This window comes from Schistocerca serialis, chromosome 2 (assembly GCF_023864345.2).
Source record: "Schistocerca serialis cubense isolate TAMUIC-IGC-003099 chromosome 2, iqSchSeri2.2, whole genome shotgun sequence".
Lineage (NCBI taxonomy): Eukaryota > Metazoa > Arthropoda > Insecta > Orthoptera > Acrididae > Schistocerca > Schistocerca serialis.
In genome coordinates, this window is record NC_064639.1 from 782,287,543 (window position 1) to 782,311,772 (window position 24,230).

At 44.7% G+C, this 24,230-nt stretch overlaps 2 protein-coding genes across 2 annotated transcripts in view; one reads left to right on the forward strand and one right to left on the reverse strand.

The window, feature by feature from the left end:
• The window catches only part of LOC126456403 (uncharacterized), a 123,471-nt gene that overhangs the window by 54,100 nt on the left and 45,141 nt on the right, over window positions 1–24,230 (forward strand). The gene's annotated exons all lie outside the window — the stretch shown is intronic.
• LOC126456402 (uncharacterized) lies at window positions 7,769–8,368 on the reverse strand. Its single transcript, XM_050092156.1, has one exon. The coding sequence runs from the start codon at window positions 8,366–8,368 to the stop codon at window positions 7,769–7,771; it is 600 nt and encodes a 199-aa protein (XP_049948113.1).

Consider the following 24,230-nt stretch of genomic DNA (forward strand, 5'->3'; position numbering starts at 1 on the left):
TTGAGAACTGAAATTCCAAATCTTCGAAAATTACGCTGAGGCACGTCGTTCATAATCCAACTCAGTGTGCAATTAATCAACTTTTGTGATAGGTTTGATTCGGATATTCGTCTAATGGAATTGGCTGCTGCGGGTGTGGGGAAATATGGAGGAGAATGAAAAGCAATAATATGTAATCTTACGTAGTATGAAACTAAAATATGTAAAAAGAACACGTAAGTGTAGAATGAGATGCATCAACTCTGGTAACATAATTGCTTAACATTTACACATTTTGCGTGCTTATGAGCTAAGGGAAAAATGTAATTACATAAAAAGCCGGGCTATAGTTCCAGACTGCTTATTGCATACTGTATGTGTGATTTCTTTCCACAGTAGCCGCATCAGGCGTCTGCTGTGTTTCGGTGTAGATATCGTGGAGTCTGGCAGTCGAGTGACAGACTTGGTAGTGTAGTTTGCTTACGTGTAATCGGCAGTTTCAGCAATCCATACTGACAGGGCTCATACACACAGCTGCTACGTTTGTAATGTGTATATTCTAGATGGTGTATAGTTATCTTCGATTACATAGGCCGAACTGCAAGTGCGGATTTCAAGTAGATACTTCTACAACTTGTCTTTCCTCGTACATTAATATGAATAAAGGGACGCCGATCACTAACGTGCATGTGTCAAAAGAAATAAGTCAAACGTAATGTGAAGTAAATATTTATCTCAATATTTGTTACTGAAAATTACAACTTCACTTGCAACAGAAATGCAGCATGAGAGCCATTTTCTTAGAGTTCGTAAATAACTGGCAAATGTAAATCTCTCACCGGAACGGCATTAAAAATACCTCGACCATATGACCTATTAACAAAACCATAATGTACTGGCATAAAATACCGCAGGCCTCTCCTTATGCTAAATTGTGTTTAATTTTTAGTGACGGGAGGCGTGTAGATGTCTGGTTGTGAATTTGCATCGTTACTTTAACTGTGCAACTAGTGCCTCCGGCGTGTTAGCGATCAAATCTGTCAACAGAATATCGTTATTCAAAATGGCTTGAAATGGCTATAAGCACTATGGGACTTAACATCTGAGGTCACCAGTCCCCTAGACTTAGAACTACTTAAACCTAACTAACCTAAGGACATCACACAGATCCATGCCCGAGGCAGCTGGATTGGAACCTGCGCCCGTAGCAGCCGCGCGGTTCCGGACTGAAGCGCCTAGAACCGCTCAGCCACAGTGGCCAATACCATTATTACAATAGCACTGAATAAGATATCTTACTAGAATATTTCAGAACTATTTGTTCTGTTTCAACATTTCCATAATTGCTTACTAATTATTTCTGGATAATGGTATGTCTGTTGATTCATTTTCAGGTATTCGAGATGAACAGTATTAATGCTGCAATGCTTGTGAAGTTATTTCCGTAGAGGTTGTTGCTGGATTACTTGCTGTGTGTGTGTGTGTGTGTGTGTGTGTGTGTGTGTGTGTGTGTGTGTGTGTGTGTGCACCCCACTGTTTCGGTCAGTGTAAATACGTAGTGGAGAGGTCGTAGAGAATAGCGTTGAGCACTTCCCTAGGACTAAGCTGAAGTGCTGATGGAGCGCGTTCCCAGTAACCGATCCTAATGGATAATTCTGTTGTTTCTCTCTTGGAAGATCCATTAGCTTGAATAATGTCTGATTTGGAATATTTGCCGAACCACTGAGAGAGCACGCTACAAATAGCCTTTCCGTGAATTCCTCTGCATGCTAAGTGGGGAACAAAGCATTTCTCGGCTTCCATAATGCGTAATTGTGTGCATACTTCTAGTTCTGTTCTCTGATGAATGAAATTTAGCTTACACTGCTAGTTACGCTAGACAATGAATGTCGTTTACAATACGTTAAGAGGTATTGTACCAGGTAACATATAAAATAGGTTAATCAGTGAAGGAGTGGGTGGACATCGTTTTGATATTGCTTTCATTTTCTCAGAAGCGGATTAAATGCTGTAAATCATAGGTACGACTTAACACCACCACCACCACCACCACCACCATCACCACCACCACCATTCGAAATATGATGGAATTACAGCTTAAGGTGTGAAATAAAATACTCCAGAACAGTGCAAACATAATCCATACAACATGAAATAATTTTTTACTCAGTCATTATGATAAGAAGTGCCGTACACATTATCAGATACGAGATTGATCTCTGGATAATTTAAATACCTGGTTGACACCGTGACCACGAAAATCCAGATGAATGTCCACGTCAATAGCCGCGTAGCTGCTGCTGCATTTTGTGAATTGAGTCGGCGCTCTTTCCTTTTTAGTAACTTACTTTTACATAGCGCGGTGAGCATAAAGCCGTTGTTGTCTTTTTTTTTTATTTACACGTCAGGTTCCGTAGGACCAAATTCAGGAGCAAATCTCCAAGGTCATGGAAAGTGTCAGTATATGAAATTACAACGTAAAAGTAATAACAGATAAAAATAAAATGTTTATGAACCCGAAAAAAGTCAAGCCATAAGTTTATGTAAATGCAATCAACTTTGTAAACGGTCACTGACCACGCAGCCATGTTTAAAACTTTAATCAACAATACAACAAGAATAAACTTAATTTTTCAAGGAACTCCTCGACAAAATAGGAGGAGTGACCCATGAGGAAACTCTTCAGTTTCGATGTGAAAGCGCGTGGATTACTGCTAAGATTTTTGAATTCTTGTGGTAGCTTATTGAAAATGGATTCAGCAGTATACTGCACACCTTTCTGCACAAGAGTTAAGGAAGTGCGATCCAAATGCAGATTTGATTTCTGCGGAATATTAACTGAGTAAAAGCTGCTTATTCTTGGGAATTAGGTAATACTGTTAACAAGAAATGACAGTAAGGAATATATACATATATTGAGAGGCTAATGTCAAAATACCCAGACTCGTGAACATGGGTCGACAAGAGGTTCACGAACTTACCCACTTATTGCCCGAACCGCCCGTTTCTGAGCCAGAAGTATCCTTCTAGAATGGGAAGGGTTCTATAGGAACCATATATTATGCGAATGTAGTGGATAAACGTGAACACAAAATACATGAAATGTCTGGCATCGAATTAACACGTAAAATGATTCTGAGTTAACGCAATGTACAAAGAAGATAAATTTCAGTTCAGTTTGACGACCCAGACAGTCCGAACGCAGTAGCATCATGTGCCGAAAACATTTTATTGTGAGGATAAAAAGACCGAGTGACACAGTGTCTCCATGACGGCGACAGTGCTTAGTAGCTCTAAGTGGTATAGAAATAATGGGAAATGTAAGAGTTGATACAACCACAAATACTGAACAATCAACGAGTTGCATTAAACAGTAAGCCTAAGCAACAGTATTTTTACACTGTCAATCCCAAACAACAGCGTACTGTCCTAGATCTGACGAAAATTGCATTCACTTTGCATTCAGTACCCCTTACTGGAGTAGATAATCTGCAATAATTCCTGTGGTTGCACAGAGATGTAACATGTTCTGTTCGCCTTCAGAACCGTGTTTGTTGCGTCGTTTAGTTTAAGGGTACAAGTGGAGCAGCGACGCAGTTAAGCGTACATCCACCTCGTTGTACTAGATCGACTAATGAACGACGGATGAATGTTACCAGTTTGAGTGGTACGAAAACCAACAAAAAATATCCCGACTAGCAGTCTACAGTAGAAGTTACTGTAACGTAGTAACCTTGCAGAAGCATATTTAGCGTTTGCGTGTAAGAAATTAAGTTTGCCTTGGATTAAATAGCTTTTGAATTTTACACTGAAGAAGTACTGGCAGAACTAAGACATCTGATCTTTCCTTTATCCGACCTTTGAACTGACGTGTCCAACTAGCTTCATGGGGGTCACAGTTTAACTGGAACTCCGAACCACAGAGAGACTTGATATTTTACACGTAACAAATCGTTTCCAGACCTGAAAGAGGTCACACAAAAAAGGTCTTACGACCGACATTGGGTGCAGTCCAGACGTTCAGATTTCTAGTGTTGCACTTGTCCCCTAGGTCACCTAACGAAACCACAACGGAGAGTATTTACTTCTATTGGACGAAATGGGAGAACGAATTGCAGTTACCTGCTATATTAATAGTAATCTCCTTGATTGATCTACAACTAGATGGTTTGTATTTCCCTCAGTATTATTGATGACGTTTTTATTGATGTTTTCTCCCAAATTACGTTTAAGTTCATTAACTCATTACAAGGTAACAAACGTTTATATTTTGTTTACTTTAGCGGCAACATAGGTAACACTTGCAGAGTTCACTGTAGGAGGTGCATGTGAGTTGCCTTCTCTCAGTACCATGTGTAATATTTACCAGTTCGTGCTGATCTGTCGTACCAGTAGAACTTCCAAACATTCTTCTCTTGGGTACGTGGCTCAAACCAGACCTCCTCTAGAACTCTGTTCGTCTCTCAGGTTATACGCTTTTAAAGGGCTTATCGCGTAAACGTCGCGAAGTTGGTATAAGTCCTTATGCTCGTTTTAATTTAAAATCAAGGCTATTAAATTCAGCCTATATTAATGAAGAAAAGAAGAGCTCTTGTTTCGCGAAATACGTTGTATGAATTACAAGCTTTTAACTGGAGTGATGTAGAAGACATTCGAAACTGGCATGGTATTATTTTTCGAAACAGTTTATGAATCATGTCAGAATATAAGCATGTTACCGTTATGGAACATGTTTATATAGACCAACAGTTAAAATATCGCTATGCACGGAATATAAGGAGTGTTTCTGTTTAACAGTGATTAATGTACAGGGTGGTTGTAATTAAACTGACAGTGTTCCGAGAGCTGCAGTGCGTTCTTGACACATCGCAGGACACTCAAACACCGTAGGTTTGTGCATTAATTGGTGCGCTCGTGGAGTATTCTGAAAAAAAAAAAGAATAATACTTCCTCTTTCTGCCGCCACGTGAAAATATGTCGCTGTAAGTAGTCAGAATGCGAAATGTTCACTGTTTTCACGTCAGTATGCTGTTCGTTGCTTTGCGACGTGTGTTGATTTCTTTTACGAAGTGACTGTTGGTGTAAAGTGTTAAGAAGGTTGAAGATTTCCGTACTGTATGCAATACCTTGCCTATTGAGAAGACAGACCGTTCACTGCTGGTAAAGTCGTTTTATGAAAACGGCAGCTACAACAGTGTTGCATTGCGGATCACCTACAGAAACAGCTGCGGAGAGGACACATGTCAATAAATGGGCTGAGGAATATGACGAAAAAAATTTGAAGAAACAGTTTAGTTAGGTGGTGCAGCAGGGAGAGGAAGACGGCCCATTCCCATGGCAGTTGTCGATGAAGTTTCTGTAGCCATAGCCGAGCGTGCAGTGCAGCACGTGCCTCAGATTCCGCAGCCAGTGCTTGTTTCTCCCTTGGTCAACAGTTCAAATGATTTTTCGGCGTATTTACACTGGTATCCCTACAAGATTCAGAATGTGTATCAAATGAAGCCCCAAGATAAGATTGAACACCGTAACATTGCCCTTAGTTTTTTGGCACACATGGAAATGGATGGCATGAGGCCAGAGAATATTCTTTGGATGCACAAGGCACATTTTACTCTACACAGTGCCGTGACTGCTCATAATTGTCGAAGATGGAGTTCTCTTCTAAATGTCATGCAGTGACATCCATTGCATTCAGCTTATGTGACTGGCTGATGCGGTTTTGCAAGCTGTTGTGTGCACTGTCTGTTTCTCTTCAAGCGGATGACACCTCGTGAGCTTGTTAGGTGTACATACATGTGCACGTTTAATGACCTTCTTTGTGAACAAATGATGCCAGTTTTGCAAAAATTCAACCGTGTCACAACCATTATTTTCACACAAGATGGGATGACACCACATCTCACTTGCCAGATGTTCTACGAGAAAACCTTGGTAACGACCACATCATATCTAGATAATTTCAAGATGTATGGCTTTCCAAATCCCTCAACCTAAATCCATGTGACGTATTGTTGTGGGGATAACTGAAAAATCGTGTGTATCAGGGACGTATCCTGACTCTTCCTGATCTGAAGAATAGCATACCACGTCATATCGCCTTGATTAGCTGAATATGCCGCAATCAACTGCCAACCATGACGTGTTACAGATACAGAATGTTGCTGAGTAGGGAGTATTTAATCATTTGATTCATCGTTACACCACTTTTCCTCAACTCACACCAGGTTCTGCCTACTTACAGCGCCATATTTTCACCTGGAGGCTGAGAGTGGAACTATTGTTCTTCTCAGCGTCCTCTACGAGCGCTAATGAACGTACCTATGCTGTTCTAGCGTTCTGCAGTGTTATACAGCTCTTACCGACGGAAATCAGGAGATGTGATTTACAGGAACAGATAAACTAATGTACACAATTTCAGAAAAACTAGATGATCTTTTCAAGAGAAAGAGTTTAACAAATTCAGCAAGACAGTAACACATTTTTCCATCTGGGGTTCTTACGAGAGCAGTCATTCGCCTTGGCGTTTTCCTGGGTGATATCATGCCAAATTTTGTCCAATAGGCGCGTTAGATCGTCAGAATCCAGTTATGGTTGCGTAATGAGCCATTCGACCTTTCTGGCCAACGTAGGGTTTGCACAAAGTCACGCAGCAGAATCTCTCGCCGTGTGCAGGCAGGCATTATCTTTGCCGAAATGCAAAAAATGGTTCAAATGGCTCTGAGCACTATGGGACTTAACATCTGAGGTCATCAGTCCCCTAGAACTTAGAACTACTTAAACCTAACTAACCTAAGGACATCACACACATCCATGCCCGAGGCAGGACTCGAGCCTGCGACCGTAGCAGTCGCGCGGTTGCGGACTGAGGCGCCTAGAACCGCTCGGCCGGCGCCGAAATGCAAACCCAGGATCGCTTGCCGTTTGGCATGAAGGGTAACAAAGTGGGGCGTAGCATAACGTAACGTACAGCTGTGTTGTAAGGGTGCCGCGGATGACAACCAAAGCGATCCTGCTGTGAAAAGAAGTGGCGCCCGCCGCCTGAAGTGGCCGTGCGGTTCTAGGCGCTGCAGTCTGGAACCGCGAGACCGCTACGGTCGCAGGTTCGAATCCTGCCTTGGGCATGGATGTGTGTGATGTCCTTAGGTTAGTTAGGTTTAGGTAGTTCTTCTAGGGGACTAATGACCTCAGAAGTTGAGTCCCATAGTGCTCTGTGCCATTTGAATGGCGCCCCAGACCATCACTCCTAATGGTTAGTCAGTATTGCGGCCGACAGTCAGGTTGGTGTCCCACCGCTTTCCATGGCGTCTCCAGTCACGTCTGCGATTGTCATCAGGGCTCAGTTCGAAGCGAGACTCATATATGAAAACAGTTATACTAGAGTCAACCGGATTCCAGGCGGAGACGTGTCTGGTGAGGCCCTGAACAGTGGTGGAATGTCAACCTGACTCTCGCCCGCCGTATTACCCGACAACCTGGAGTTATGGTCTGACATTCCTTTTCATACCAGCATTCATTTGGTTGTCATCCGCGGCATAGTTACATGACAACATTACATCGACGATATTGTAGCTCCGTTTCTCTGGCCTTAACGGATAGCCATCCTCAGCTTACTTTGTGTTTACCAAACCCGACTTCGGCCAGTAAGGTCGCTTGAACTTCCCCAGTTGAAAATGTTTGGAGCATTGCGGTCAGGGCCCTACAACCAGCTCAGAATTTTGACATTCTATGGCGCCAGTCGGAGAGAACGTGACACACCATCCCTCAGGATTACATCCAACAACTCTATCAATTAATGCCGCACTGGCGAGTCGTGGTGCCGCACTGGCGAGTCGTGGCGCCGCACTGGCGAGTCGTGGCGCCGCACTGGCGAGTCGTGGCGCCGCACTGGCGAGTCGTGGCGCCGCACTGGCGAGTCGTGGCGCCGCACTGGCGAGTCGTGGCGCCGCACTGGCGAGTCGTGGTGCCGCACTGGCGAGTCGTGGCGCCGCACTGGCGAGTCGTGGCGCCGCACTGGCGAGTCGTGGCGCCGCACTGGCGAGTCGTGGCGCCGCACTGGCGAGTCGTGGCGCCGCACTGGCGAGTCGTGGCGCCGCACTGGCGAGTCGTGGCGCCGCACTGGCGAGTCGTGGCGCCGCACTGGCGAGTCGTGGCGCCGCACTGGCGAGTCGTGGCGCCGCACTGGCGAGTCGTGGCGCCGCACTGGCGAGTCGTGGCGCCGCACTGGCGAGTCGTGGCGCCGCACTGGCGAGTCGTGGCGCCGCACTGGCGAGTCGTGCCGCCGCACTGGCGAGTCGTGGCGCCGCTCTGGCGAGTCGTGGCGCCGCTCTGGCGAGTCGTGGCGCCGCTCTGGCGAGTCGTGGCGCCGCACTGGCGAGTCGGAATAACACATTTGTTCACAGAGAAAAATTTTCAGTGGAATCACTGTGATTGATGCTGATCGTTTGGACCTTACAAAGGGCTGGAAATGGTGCTTACTGGGGTGCGAGATCACCACAGAGGCAGTGCATGCTCAGCAACGTGGTCTAATGTTTGCCACGCATTTGTTATGCGTTCTTGTGGTAGACCGTTCCATTCCACAACCTGCCCGCCTGACAACTGTTAGAGGGTTGTTGGAGCGTGTGGACGTCCTGTATCATGTCTCCACAACGTGTCCTAGACGTTCTCGATGGGATTTAAGAAGGGGGCAGGCCAGTCCATTCGCCAAAGTCCTTTCGTTCCATGACCTCATCCACTCGGGCTGTTCGATGCGATTGCGCTTTGGCATCCAGAAAAATGAAGACAGGACGGAATGAAACCTGAAAAGATGCACATGGAGAAGAAGTACAGGTTCACAACAACGTTGACCGGTGAATGTACCGTTTTCAAAGATTTGGAGACGGTCTGGCTCCCCACGCCGTAACAACTCGACTCCAAGACAAACATATTTGACAATGGCGGACGTATCCCCATATGACAAGAGGTGGAAACACTTAATGCACCCAAGAGCAGACCCAATACCCTCTTTATCCCCTAGAGAGCCCAGTCGGAGCTGTCCATAATTTCCTGAGATGATGAAATTCATTCGCACTGTTAGTAGGGTCAGTAATAAGATGAGAATTCTCTGTAGGAAACTTATGTCAATCCTCAGGGCAGAAATCATATAAAAGAGGCGCATCTTGCGAGGTCAGATAGGTTTTCTGGATTTCAATCGGCTGGCTGTAAGTATATGGCTGGTTATACAGAGGTGAGTTCTAAAAGTAGTAAACTTTCGGAACACTGTCACAGCTGCTGCTTTTCGTGCCGGCCGGAGTGACCGAGCGGTTAAAGGCGCTACAGTCTGGAACCGCACGACCGCTACGGTCGCAGGTTCGAATCCTGCCTCGGGCATGGATGTGTGTGATGTCCTTAGGTTGGTTAGGTTTAAGTAGTTCTAAGTTCTAGGGGACTTATGACCACAGCAGTTGAGTCCCATAGTGCTCAGAGCCATTTTTGCTGCTTTTCGTCTAGTTGATGGCTGAGCAGTTTTAAATAATACGCCTCTAGTTATACTCGTTGCTTGATTTAGCTTAATATCAACTTTGCGGGCATGTGCTTTGTTTTCCGTACTGTGGCACAATATTCTGGAATAAACCAATGACATTGTAAGAGTACGAAGAGCATCTGCGATTCGCCCCGTCCTGAAACAGCTAGTTTCCTAGTAATCACAATTTTAATGTTGATTTTTTCTTATATTTTCTAAGTGGTTTTTAAAAGTAAGGACTCCGTCCATCATGAGCCTGGCTGTGCACCTAGCAAGGGGTGAAAGCATGCAACAGATCAAGGAAAAGAAATGAGGAAGACATCTTAGTTTACCCCAATATGCGACTGGTGGCGCTGCAAGCGACAATGGATAGAACGCAAACGTTATTTACGGACGTAGAGAGCGCCACCTCCGCATGTGCTATCTTCGTCATAATACCACAACGTACTCCAGCTAATCAGATGCCGTCCTCTAGAAATAAAAGCTGCGATCTCGCCAGTTTCACGACATTCAGACTTAACTCCTGATGACAATCACATACCTTGAATGAAAGCTTGGCATTTTATCCGATTTTGACAAGGCAAATTAACTTTTTATCCAGAGACTTCTTTGTGAAAAACTTCGTATCCAGGAGTACTGGTTTTGGATAGCTATCCTCTTAGCTCAAAGCGTTCATTCATTTGTAGCCAGCTTTCCTCATTGTATACGTCTGTGATACATTCTTCTATCACTTATACAGGGTCTCTCATGAAAGTTGAGTAATATTCAGGGATATGACAGGATCCTTTGAAGCAAAAAGCTTCCCACGGACATATGCAATATTGAAAGTGCTTTCCGAGATCTAACACATTTAATGTAGATTGTTATTTATTTCTGTATTCTTTAGCACATTGTCAGGTTTACATATGTACAATAGTAACTATTACAAGATGTGTTTTACATAGTATAATTTGAAAAATATGTATTTTCTACACGTTCACCATTAAGCATTATCGTACATGTCACATTACAACTAATTTAAATGTCAGAACAAATGTTCGAATACCCCACAGTCAGCTTAAGTGAATTTGTGCAATTTTAGGAGAACATTGTTCCTTGTCTTAGTGCCTCTGCACATTCCCTAACGAGGACACCAGTTTATCTCTCGTATTCATCTTTCGTTTGTACAACAGTGGCTTCATAAAACCCCGGAAACAAAAAGCTGATGGTGTAAGGTCTGGCGATCTCAGTGACTATTTATGGTACTACCACGACCAGTCCAGCGACTAGGGAAAGTACTGGTGAGATGGTAGCCTCACACCTCTGGTAAAATAAGGAGGGGCTTCGCCCTGCTGGAATACATCGCAGTCCGAGAGGCCAAGGGAACGTCCTCAAGGTGTTCAGCAAACGAGTTTTCCAAAAAAATAAGTGATTTTGTCCCGTCTTTCTCTCTTTTAAAATAACTAGACATAAAAACATGTTACCGATCATACCGCACCAAACATTGATCGAAAAACTATATTGGAAATTGGTTTCACTAGAGCGTGTTGGTTTTTCTGCGACCTTCGATGATTATTACGTATGTTGGTGATTCTATTCCGTGTAAACGTGGCCTCATCTGTGAATAGTATTAACCGAAGCAAATAACGATTGTAAGTTAACTAATGACCAAATTCAATTCGTGTGGCATTGTTTCCAATGTGAAGATAGTCGATACGGTGTGTGTTTACGAGTTTTTTGCATGTAATGTTCGCCATAGAAGTGTTCGTGGGTCTCTGATACGTGCAGAAAGTAGCCTATGCTGATAGTAGGACTACACTGCGCTATTTCAACTATGTGTTGATGTTCCCGTTCAGGTTGTTGAACTACATGTTCAGAAGAAAAATGGAAACTAGGAATATTACGGTTTTCACGCAGTGTACTGAAAACTCTGGTAAACATACAACAGTCAAGAACTCGACGTATCGGAAAGAGCCGAGGCTATTATTTGACAGCACAGGGAGCGCTACCATTGCAGAAGCCGTAAACGTATGTAGTTGTCATTAGTGAAGACGGTAGCGTTTTAGCCAGAGCGCATACAAACACAGTTAAGCGATGCTACTCCCTGATATAACCTCAGTCCCTCACACTGCTTCACTCACGATACACAATCGACAACTGCGCGTTTAACGAGCTGGTTTAATGGCAGAATGATATCTGGGCAAAGAGGTTGAAAGCAACAAGTAGCACTAGGATAAATCGTTCAAGATGGAGTGGCTAAGGCACATAGGTGCGCACCATTAGCCCAAAATAAATGTGCATTAAATGTGTTCTATCTCGGTAACCATTCGGAATATTGGATTTGTCCTGAACAAACCATTCGTCATGAGGCACCATATTTTCCGGCAATGTACGCAGGCCCTAATGACATTGCTTTTTCCATGTCAAATATGAGTGACAAGCTTTGTTCATTGTCACGATTGACACAAAAACTACGTCATAACGTAAACTCTAAGAAATCACAGATCTTCAGAACACACTGAACATTGGTCGTGGAACAGTTTGTGAATCAGTTCCTACTGTAATTTTCGGTGGTGCCTAAGCACGATACTGGTTTTAGCAGTGGAATGGCCTGTCAGGAGATAAGCCTACTCGGGTGGGTCACGAGACTATGCAGCTAAGCGTAAACCGCCGGGGTTGGAAAGATATCCCGAAAAGCCAAAACGTTATAGCCACTCTCCGATGCCAGGTTGAATACTCGCTGTTGGCGTATCGGGCGCGTGACGCGGTAAGAAAGGTATATACGCGGATTAGAGACAAAATGGGGTTCATTCTAGTGACTACATGAGCCGCAAATGGGGAAATCTATTGAGATAAGAGTCTTTGACAAAGCGCACATAGTTCTGACCCGGTGCCGCACAACGACCGTAACTGGAAGTGTGAAGATGACAGACTGTTCGCGTGATACTGTCGGTAGCGTCTATGGAAAGCGCTTGAAGGACGGTGAAACCGCGACCAGACGGCAGGTATTGGAATTCCACGTCTCATCACAGAACATGGAGATTGTAAAGTAGGATACGTGGCAGTTCCAGTTATAGAGTACAATTCTGCTGCAGGCACGAGTGTTTGGAGAACTTTGTTGAACATTGGGCTCCGTAGTAGAGTACCATCACTTCTGCCCACGTTGACACGATGACACCGTTAATTCAGATTGCAATGGGCACCAGACAATCGAGATTGAACCGTGGATCGATGGGAAAGTGTCGCCTGCTTGGCTTGGGTGAATTAAGTTTATTGGTACACCAGGTCGTGCCCAGATACACCGTCTGTTCGAAACATGCAGCACACTACGGACACAGGCCGGTGGTGGAGGGCATTCACCTATGCTTCCATCGGACGTGTGGTAGTAATAGAAGGCACCGTAGTAGCTGGGGCTACATGAACATTCCGGTGAAGCGTCTGCATTCCTTCACGCTTCGTAACGTCTCCGAAGGCGACAGCATCTTGAATAAATAGAGCTGAATGTGCCTCAGTGCACCGAATTCACATGCTCTGAATTCATCCGGGACGCTTTCGGGCATCAGCTCCCCGCGAACAGGCCACCAGCGCAGGCCGGGGTGGCCGTGCGATTCTAGACGCTACAGTCTGGAACCGCGTGACCGCTACGGTCGCAAGTTCGAATCCTGCCTCGGGCATGGATGTGTGTGATGTCCTTAGGTTTAAGTCGTTTTAAGTTCTAGGGGACTGATCACCTTAGAAATTAATTCCCATAGTGCTCAGAGCCATTTGAACCATTTTTGAAGACCACCAGCCGGGCAATTTACGGTAACTACTTGAGCTGTGCACAGAAATCGGGTGCATCAGAGATAATCTACATCTACATACATACTCCGCAATCCACCACACAGTGCGTGGCGGAGGGTACCTCGTACCACAACTAGCATCTTCTCTCCCTGTTCCACTCCCAAACAGAACGAGGGAAAAATGACTGCCTATATGCCATTGTACGAGCCCTAATCTCTCTTATATTTGTGGTCTTTCCGCGAAATGTAAGTTGACGGCAGTAAAATTGTACTGCAGTCAGTCTCAAATGGTGGTTCTCTAAATTTCCTCAGTAGCGATTCACAAAAAGAACGCCTCCTTTCCTCTAGAGACTCCCACCCGAGTTCCTGAAGCATTTCCGTAACACTCGCGTGGTGATCAAACTTACCAGTAACAAATCGAGCAGCCCGCCTCTCAATTGCGTCTATGTCCTCCCTCAATCCGACCTGATAGGGATCCCAAACGCTCGAGCAGTACTCAAGAATAGGTCGTATTAGTGTTTTATAAGCGGTCTCCTTTACAGATGAACTACTTCTTCCCAAAATTCTACCAATGAACCGGAGACGACTATCCGCCTTCACCACAACTGCCATTACATGCCTGTCGCGGACTTTTCCGATCTCTGGCACGCAGGATCGCTGCTGTACTGTATTCGAATGTTGGACCAACGCACTAATAAGCAGGTGATGGTAATGTTTTCACTCATCATTCTGTAGTTAAAACGTATTATGTTCCACATCCACGCGGATCTCCTCAGCACGGTTCTATGGAACGAAAAACTAATCTAATCTAATCTCTGTTCATTTTCAGGTAACAGTATCATTTTTCATTATTGAAAGACATTTATAAATAATTAGGTTTTTTCAGAAATTAATCAATTTTACTTCATTATCATCTTACCGTATTCTGATTAACAAACCAATATCCTTAAATAAATCAGTTATTTGGCCTTTCGTAATTTATTGTATACAGCATGCTTCCAATATTTTATTACTGTGGTGTCGATGGTCTGCTTCTTTCACATACAGTTGCTGACAAAGGCTGACAGTGCATAGTTATAAAGATAAGCATTAATACACACATCAAAACAGTTTTGCGTCAACTCGGTTCCGAGAGTTCCGGAACCTGTACAGAAAATTGGAACGGAGATCAACATAAACATCATTTCCGCCCCTTTTTATTGCTCATGTTGAGAGGCACCCACATGCCTTGCTCATACTGTGGCATCAAGCAGTCAGGCCTGCAAGATGAGTGGTCTGCCAAGCGAGTGGATTCATTCTTATTTATCGAGTAACATGAGCTCTAGTACTCACAATTAAGCTACAAATTATTCTCCTGTTTGAATATTTCGCAACGGAAACGGATAACTAACATCTGACTATCAGTAATTTACACAACTCTGACTGTTCACTACGCACTGGCAATACCACATTTTCTTTCTTACCCAACGGCTTTGATCAACACATGGCCATCGCACTGAATATGAATGGCGCACACATTATAAATTCTGGATATCATGACAACATACAATTCGAAGGAAAAGGCCACCAATCTTTTCCTTTTCACTATCTTTTTTATTCTGATAAATTCTATAACCTAAACACACCATTACATTTTCTACAACAATTGTACATGAGAAACTCTGCCCAGTGGGCATGGCCTTACATTGGTGATTCTCTACCTTATGGTCTCGTAATTATCTAACACTACAGTGCACTATAAGGATAGGATGGTGGATCTTTTGCTATAACTCACACTTCGACTCTCACAGCCATCATCACGAAAATTTCCTCCAGACCGAGCGGTACAAAAGGAACATGCATAACCCACTACCTCTGAACCTATCTTGCTACTCTCCCATGCAAACCACACATACTTACATTACATGAAATACACCACACTGGCAGCATGGAATACAAGGAATGGTCACAATGTTATAATCACATCACTTTCAGCTTTCCCACTTCATTTAGAATTCATCCCAGTTTCACACGACACTGCCCCACTTCGTAGCTTTTCTTTCCTACTATGAACTCTGGAGGATATATGCACGTCTTCCTGTGCAATGCAAGCCAAGTGGCGTTGCTGGATAGACGGCTGAGTCACCTTGCTTCACTCTCAGAGTATTATGGTTTGAATCAAGCGTCACACGGAAACATAACACGCACAGTAATATTAAGACATATTCGTCACACACGCGAGTCCTCAACTGATACCATGGACGAGTACTTCTCTTTATCCTTTGTCTCATACACAGATTGAGACTCACACAATACTCACCACGTAGAAGTACACGTCTCTAATTTCGAGTGCAGCACACGCCATTTCTTAAATATTTCCAGCTTATAGTACACACGCCAGTAATTCAGCTTGACTTAAGCACTCGGAAGTATTTCAACTTATGGCTACACGTGGTTTCATTGTGACCGTTGTTCACTTCCAAAGATTACTACGATCCCCTAATATTACCTGCCTGACATTTAATTCTCTCCACAAAAGTTCCAGAAATAGAGAAATTATTATTCCAAACTACTCTTAAGTACACTCCTGGAAATGGAAAAAAGAACACATTGACACCGGTGTGTCAGACCCACCATACTTGCTCCGGACACTGCGAGAGGGCTGTACAAGCAATGATCACACGCACGGCACAGCGGACACACCAGGAACCGCGGTGTTGGCCGTCGAATGGCGCTAGCTGCGCAGCATTTGTGCACCGCCGCCGTCAGTGTCAGCCAGTTTGCCGTGGCATACGGAGCTCCATCGCAGTCTTTAACACTGGTAGCATGCCGCGACAGCGTGGACGTGAACCGTATGTGCAGTTGACGGACTTTGAGCGAGGGCGTATAGTGGGCATGCGGGAGGCCGGGTGGACGTACCGCCGAATTGCTCAACACGTGGGGCGTGAGGTCTCCACAGTACATCGATGTTGTCGCCAGTGGTCGGCGGAAGGTGCACGTGCCCGTCGACCTGGGACCGGACCGCAGCGACGCTCGGATGCACGCCAAGACCGTAGGATCCTACGCAGTGCCGTAGGGGACCGCACCGCCACTTCCCAGCAAATTAGGGACACTGTTGCTCCTGGGGTATCGGCGAGGACCATTCGCAACCGTCTCCATGAAGCTGGGCTACGGTCCCGCACACCGTTAGGTCGTCTCCCGCCTACGCCCCAACATAGTGCAGCCCGCCTCCAGTGGTGTCGCAACAGGCGTGAATGGAGGGACGAATGGAGACGTGTCGTCTTCAGCGATGAGAGTCGCTTCTGCCTTGGTGCCAATGATGGTCGTATGCGTGTTTGGCGCCGTGCAGGTGAGCGCCACAATCAGGACTGCATACGACCGAGGCACACAGGGCAAACACCCGGCATCATGGTGTGGGGAGCGATCTCCTACACTGGCCGTACACCACTGGTGATCGTCGAGGGGACACTGAATAGTGCACGGTACATCCAAACCGTCATCGAACTCATCGTTCTACCATTCCTAGACCGGCAAGGGAACTTGCTGTTCCAACAGGACAATGCACGTCCGCATGTATCCCGTGCCACCCAACGTGCTCTAGAAGGTGTAAGTCAACTACCCTGGCCAGCAAGATCTCCGGATCTGTCCCCCATTGAGCATGTTTGGGATTGGATGAAGCGTCGTCTCACGCGGTCTGCACGTCCAGCACGAACGCTGGTCCAACTGAGGCGCCAGGTGGAAATGGCATGGCAAGCCGTTCCACAGGACTACATCCAGCATCTCTACGATCGTCTCCATGGGAGAATAGCAGCCTGCATTGCTGCGAAAGGTGGATATACACTGTACTAGCATGGGAGAATAGCAGCCTGCATTGCTGCGAAAGGTGGATATACACTGTACTAGTGCTGACATTGTGCATGCTCTGTTGCCTGTGTCTATGTGCCTGTGGTTCTGTCAGTGTGATCATGTGATGTATCTGACCCCAGGAATGTGTCAATAAAGTTTCCCCTTCCTGGGACAATGAATTCACGGTGTTCTTATTTCAATTTCCAGGAGTGTATTTCACATGCATACTATGTCTCCACTCTTTTGTCTTTTCGGAGCACACCTAAGACAGGTCTTACCAACACTAGATCCAGCTGCAGAGTGCTGAAACATGGCCATTCTTCAGATCATCTCGCACCTCCGTCGAGGTGGAGGAAGACCATGCTACCCATTGGTCAGCCACATTTCAGGCGCTCAAACCTCAGGTAAATTTCATCTCTTTGGTTCCACCAAAGGTGACCAAAGGACCGTCTCAAAGATGATCATACATTGAACATTCACTGTCTGTGGTTAGCAGACGACCATGCATTCATTCATTTCGCAGCTCTCACCAAATTGGATGTAGTGATTTATTTTGTGGGAGTGCACATGTGATCAATTAAATAAATAAATTGTCATTCTTTCCTACACTGGTGTATTAAGTGAAATTGAGTTATTATTACAAAAAATATGTTGTTCTGACAAGAATAACGAAGAATGTTGTACCTATTTTCAATGTCGGGCGGTACTGTACCCTCTCAATGTAAACCACACATTACATGTTGAACCACCACACAGCGAGACCTTCAGAGGTGGTGGTACATCTAATACCCAGTAGCACGTCCTCTTGCATTGATGCACGCCTGTATTGGTCGTCGCACACTATCTACAAGTTCATCAAGGCACTGTTGGTCCACATTATCCCACTCCTCAATAGCGATTTGGCGTGGACCCCTCAGAGTGGTTAGTGGGTCACGTCGTCCGTAAACAACGCTTTCCAATCTATCCCAGGCGTGTTCTATAGGCTTCATGTGTGGGGAACATGCTGGCCGCTCTAGTCGAGCGATGTCGTTATCCTGAAGGAAGTCATTCACAAGATGAACACGATGGAGGCGCGAATTGTCGTCCATGATGACGAATGCCTCGCCAATATGCTGCCGATATGGTTGCACTATCGGTCGGAGGATGGCATTCACGTATCGTATAGCTGTTACGGCGCCTTCCGTGACCACCAGCGGCGTACGTCGATCCCACATAATGCCACCTCAAAACAGCCGGGAACCTCCACCTTGCTGCACTAGGTGGACAGTGTGTCTAAGACTTTCAGCCTGGGGGGTTGCCTCCAAACACGTCTCCGACGATTGTCAGGTTGATGGCATATGCGGCACTAATCGATGAAGAGAATGTGATGCCAATCCTGAGCGGTCAATTTGGTATGTTATTGGACCCATCTGTACCGCGCTCCATGGTGTCGTGGTTGCAAAGGTGTACCTCTGCATGGACGTCGGGAGTGAAGTTGAGCTTCATGCAGCCTATTGCACACAGTTTGAGTAGTAACACGACGTCCTACGGGAAAAACATTATTTAACATAGTGGCGTTGCTGTCAGGGTTCCTCCGAGTCATAATCCGTAGGTAGCGGTCATCCACTGCAGTAGTAGACCTTGGGCGGCCTGAACGAGACATGTCATCGACAGTTCCTGCCTCTCTGTGTCTCCTCCATGTCCGAACAACATCGATTTGGTTCACTCCGCGACGCCTGGACACTTCCCTAGTTGAGAGCCTTTCCTGGCACATAGTAACAATGCGGACGCGATCGAGCATTGGTATTAACTGTCTAGACATGGTTGAACTACAGACAACACCAGCCGTGTACCTCCTTTTTGGTGGAATGACTGGAACTGATCAGCTGTTGGACCCTCTCCGTCTAATAGGCGCCGCTCATGCAAGGTTGTTAACATCTTTGGGCGGGTTTAGTGACATCTATGAACATTCAAAATGACTGTGTCTGTGATAAAATATCTACAGTCAACGTCTATCTTCAAGAGTTCTGGGAACCGGGGTGATGCAAAACTTTTTTTGATGTATTTGTGGTCTGTATATGTTTTCCAGAAACTCTATTCAAGCATTCAGATGATATTCTCGTGTGCTAGTGTTGTGTCTCTATGGACCTCATAGACGAAGAAAGTCCTATATATCCCGAAATTATGGAGTTTTAGGCATTTTAGCGCGAAGTTATTCAAACATTACTGTCGTGAATGAAGAAGAAATCGAAAGGCGTAGTGCTAATTATATTCTTCAATACTTCCTGTCTAATTCACTGTATTGTTGAACTAAGAACACTAATATTACTATTCGTCTAACTAGTTGCTTGTAGAGGTATTCAGTCTGAAGACAGCTCCTTCATCTCTGCACAACTGCTAGGACCTACAACTATTTTAACCTGCTTATTGACGTTAAGTCTTGATCTCCCTGTACAATATTTTATCCCCAACCTCTCTTGAATTACCAAACTGATTATTTCCTGATGCCTCAGGATGTGACCTATAAACCGACCCCTTCTTTTAGTCAAATTACGCTACAAATTTCTTCCTTCTTAATTTAATTCAGTACCTCTTCATTAGTCATACGATGTACTATCAATCTTCTGCATTCTGTAACACCGCATTGCTTAACTTCTGTTCTCTTCTTAACCGAGTTGTCCATCATCCACTTTTCAGTTCCGTACGAGGCAAAATCACAGACAAATCCCTTCAGAAAATACTTACTGACACATATTAGATATTAATGTTTATTTACTATAGCTAACTCGCATTTCATACCCTCTTTACATCTACCCCGCTCTTGGGGTAAAAGACGATTTGCCTGTTAAATCGCCAGCCGGTGTGGCCGTGCGGTTCTAGGCGCGTCAGTTTGGAACCGCGTGACCGCTACGGTCGCAGGTTCGAATCCTGCCTCGGACATGGATGTGTGTGATGTCCTTAGGTTAGTTAGGTTTAAATAGTTCTAAGTTCTAGGGGACTGATGACCTCAGTAGTTAAGTCCCATAGTGCTCAGAGCCATTTGAACCTGTTCAATCAGGCACAGTGATCTCCGAGAATCTTGATCTTCACAGATCAGAGATAAAAAACGTTAACATGATTTTAGTGAACTGCAGGAGCATCCAAGGAGATGTACCAGTATTAGTATAGCTCATTGAAGGTTAGAATACACAGATAGCATTGGGAATAGAAAGCTGGTTGAAACCAGAAGTCAGTGACAACTAAATTCTACGTTCAGATTGGAATGTTTATCCTAAGGATAGGTTTGTCGCCAATGGTGGCGGCGTGTTTATTGCAGTATAAAATTCGATGAAATCGACCGAGGTTATCACGGATTCCAAATGTGAATTAATCTGGGTGAAATTGAGTATCAGTTTTGACCTATGGCAGCGCCATCTAGTGAGTCAACCATTGCGCCACCTGGTTTCCCCCTTCAAGCTAGACAAGTTTAGTTCTTTGTAGTTTTTTCGTTTGTAGTTTTTTCGTGAGATATTTGGCCTGGTCACGATCAATGGATCACCCTGTATTTGCTCAGCAAAGGCGACAGGTTACATATTTCAGAATATCTCAGCATTCAGCATCAAATATTCGGTGATGAAGACGAATATGTAGAGAACAAATGGAAAAAATTCAAAGGCATCGTGCAATACGCCCTAGACAAGTCTGTTCCGAGTAAGGTTTTAAGGGATGGGAAAGATCCACCGTGGTTTAATAGCCGTGTTAGAAAAGCGCTACGTAAACAAAGATCACTTCTTCTCAAATTCAAGATAAGTAAAAACCTAGCTGACAAACAAAAGCTGAACGAAGCGAAAATGAGCGTAAGGAGAGCCATGAGAGAAGCTTTCAATGATTCTGAAAGTAAGACCTTGTCAACCGACCAGAGTAAAATCTGTAAGAGATTTTGGTCGTATGTAAAATCAGTAAATGGGTCAAAATCCTTTATTCATTCTCTCAGCGATCACACCGGCACCGAAGAGGTAGATAACAGAGAGAAGGCCGAAATACTGAATTCGGTCTTCCGAAGTTGCTTCACCGCGGAAGATCATAACATTGTTTCTCCTTTCAATCGTCGTTCGAAAGTCTAAAAGCCAGATATTGAGATAACCGATCGCGGAACTGAAAAGCAGCTAAAATCACTTAGTAGTGGAAAGGCGTCAGGACCAGATGAGATACCCATAAGGTTCTATAAAGATTATGCCAAAGAACTTACTTCCCTTCTAGCAGTAATGTATCGTAGACCGATTGAGCAACGAGAGGTACCTAAAGACTGGAAAAACGCAGGTCATTCCCGTCTTTAAGAAAGGCTGTAAGACAGATCCACACAATTATAGACCTATATCGTTGACGTCAAGCTATTGTAGAATCATGGAACATGTTTTATGCTAAAAAATTATGACGTTTTTGGAACATGAACATCTCCTCTATAAAAATTAACATGGATTCCGCAAACAGGGATCCTGTGAAACACAGGTCGCTCTGTGCCTCATGAGATCCGCAGCTTATATGGCAGTTGTTCGCCTGATTCTTGAGTACGGTTTATCAATCTGGGGTCCGTATTAGGTAGGACTGATAGAGAAGATCCAACGAAGTGCGGCGCGTTTCGTCACGGCATCGTTTAGCTGGCCATAGAGCGCCACGGAGACGTTAAACGAACTCCACTGGCAGACGTTACAAGAGAGATGTTGTGCATCACGTAGAGATTTACTATTGAAATTTCGGAACAGCACTTTTCAGGAGGAGTCAGACAACATATTAGTTCCCCCCAACCCCCACCACCCACATACATCTCGCGTATTGACCACGAGGAGAAAATTCGAGAAATTAGATCCAAGACAGAAGCTTACCGACAATCATTCTACCCACGCTGTACTCGCGAGTGGAACAGGATTGGAAGGATCAGATAGTGGTACCGAAAGTACCATCCCCCACACACCATTAGGTGGTTTGCGAAGCATGATGTACATGTAGATGTAGATCTGCCTCTTCCGATATAAATTTTATGACACTGCACGCAGTATCCCGTGTGTGATATGACGCATTTTCCTTGGAGTGGAGACTGCGAAACCATACTGTGTAGAACAAAGATAGCAGTCAGAACTCTCGCAGTACAGTAGTCAGTCGGCTACAAACCACTGTGGCGGCTACCACTAACAGATGAAGTGTGCAGCTCAGCAGGACACAGGCAACTGAGGCGGCCGCCTCTTCAGAATGAAGGATGGACTCACTGAGTGACCAGGAAGAGAAAGCATTCCTGCACACATTATCTTGCGTGACCTCTAAGCTGGTTCGAATCCTGGTGGTGGATGAAATTCTTCACGATCACCAGTCTTTGCGCCAATATCCTGGATTTAATTCCAAACCACTCCACGTTTGATGAAATGAGGGCATGTGACACTGTTGATGGTGATCCATCCGCTAGATGGGGACGTTCAGCTTGGCTTTACCCCTGGTGCTATTGGAGAGGAGTGCGTCATGTGCAGCACCGTGTTTCAACCTCTCCATACCACATCATAATCATAAAACGTATACATAATACCACACTGTGCACATATCCATTACACTCTCTCATATTGAAAAAATACACATAACCACATGGGACTGATGACCATAGATGTTAAGTCCCATAGTGCTCAGAGCCAGCCAGCCAGCCAGCCACATAACCACAAGGAAAGGGGCCATACAACATTTACATGAGAAGTAACCCAGTTGTGGAAGAACTTCATATTATGAAATACTACTTCACTTGGCTGCACTGTTCACAAACTAAAATTATGTACACACATTAGCATCTCTCTCTTAACCAAATCGCACGGGTATAGTGATGATTTCATCTCGCGGTAGCCACTTCATTCTACGTCGGATATAACAATAGTAACTTCACGATCAGCACGCGTCGCACAGCACAATACCTTCGCGATTAGTCCATGTGGTTCAGTTCATAGTTCGATGCACATGGCGTAGTCAGTGCACAGCGGCAGGTATTTACGAATACAGAATACTTCCCGTAAGATTGCTCTCAAACACACAAGTGCCTCGCCTCTCGCAATCTGCGAGATACTCAAACACGCACCTCAGGGACCTTTCCAACTAAGTTCCGCATGCCAGACGTCTCTAAGCTCCTAGAAACAAACGAAAGCATTGCTACCGACGAGCTATCTATAATATTAGTGTGCACTCAGCGTCAAGAGGTATACTGAGGAACTAACCGAATGAGAAGTAGCGGCTCCAAGTTTCAGAGCGCTGAAAATGGCTGGGAGAACGGTGTGAAGGTGCTGTGTCCCTGCACACATACGAACGGCTATACAGAGAGGAAATGGCACAGCCTTTGTTGAACATTTCTTGGTCCACTGCGCTCCATCACCGAGTTAAATTATGATTATTTTAGCCATATATTTGTGTGGTGTCTGCCCTGATGTCCAAAAAATGAAATGCTAATTCATCAGCTCTTTTCGAAGTTGGTCCTCGGAGGATAAAAAATTTTGTCAAGTGATCCTGTTATACAAATACGAACTTCGACTTATTACGTGGGTTTGCCAGCATGTCGATTAAGTCAATTTGGCATCGTGAATTCATTTCAGTGTGTGAGATAGGTTTCACTACAACACACATGTTCATTTTTTTTTAAATATGGTTAATATAATTTCAGAAAAGTAACAATTGGCTCAGTAGTCACTTTATTGTACTGAAATTCAATTCCATAATCATCCGAGTGCGGCTGCCATGGCCCATAGAAATGTGAGTCTCTTGTATTACATTACACAGTTCATGAAGACAAACGTAATAAAGAATTTTTTGTTTTCCAGCAGACACTGGTGCTATCTGTTTCTCTTCACCTCAGATGTTGAGAATATCACATCTTGCTTCAAACGTCTGTATTGAACTGTTTTTTTGGAAACGGCTTTTGCATTTTTCACGTTACTTAACAGAATGTTATTACGGAGTTGTTGCGTAAAAATTGTTGTCCTTATTCACTGATTCACTTAAAAGTTTATGAAATCTGTTACGTGTAACAAGAAGGAACACCACTAAGGCGAGTCGCAAAGATGAACGCACATGCGCTCACGATACTCGGCCCAGCGGTTAGCGGCCTGGTAACAAAATGTCATCAACAAAAAAACATGTCTGTACTTGGACGACGGATGTGGGATATTCCTTCCAGCTTTTACCAG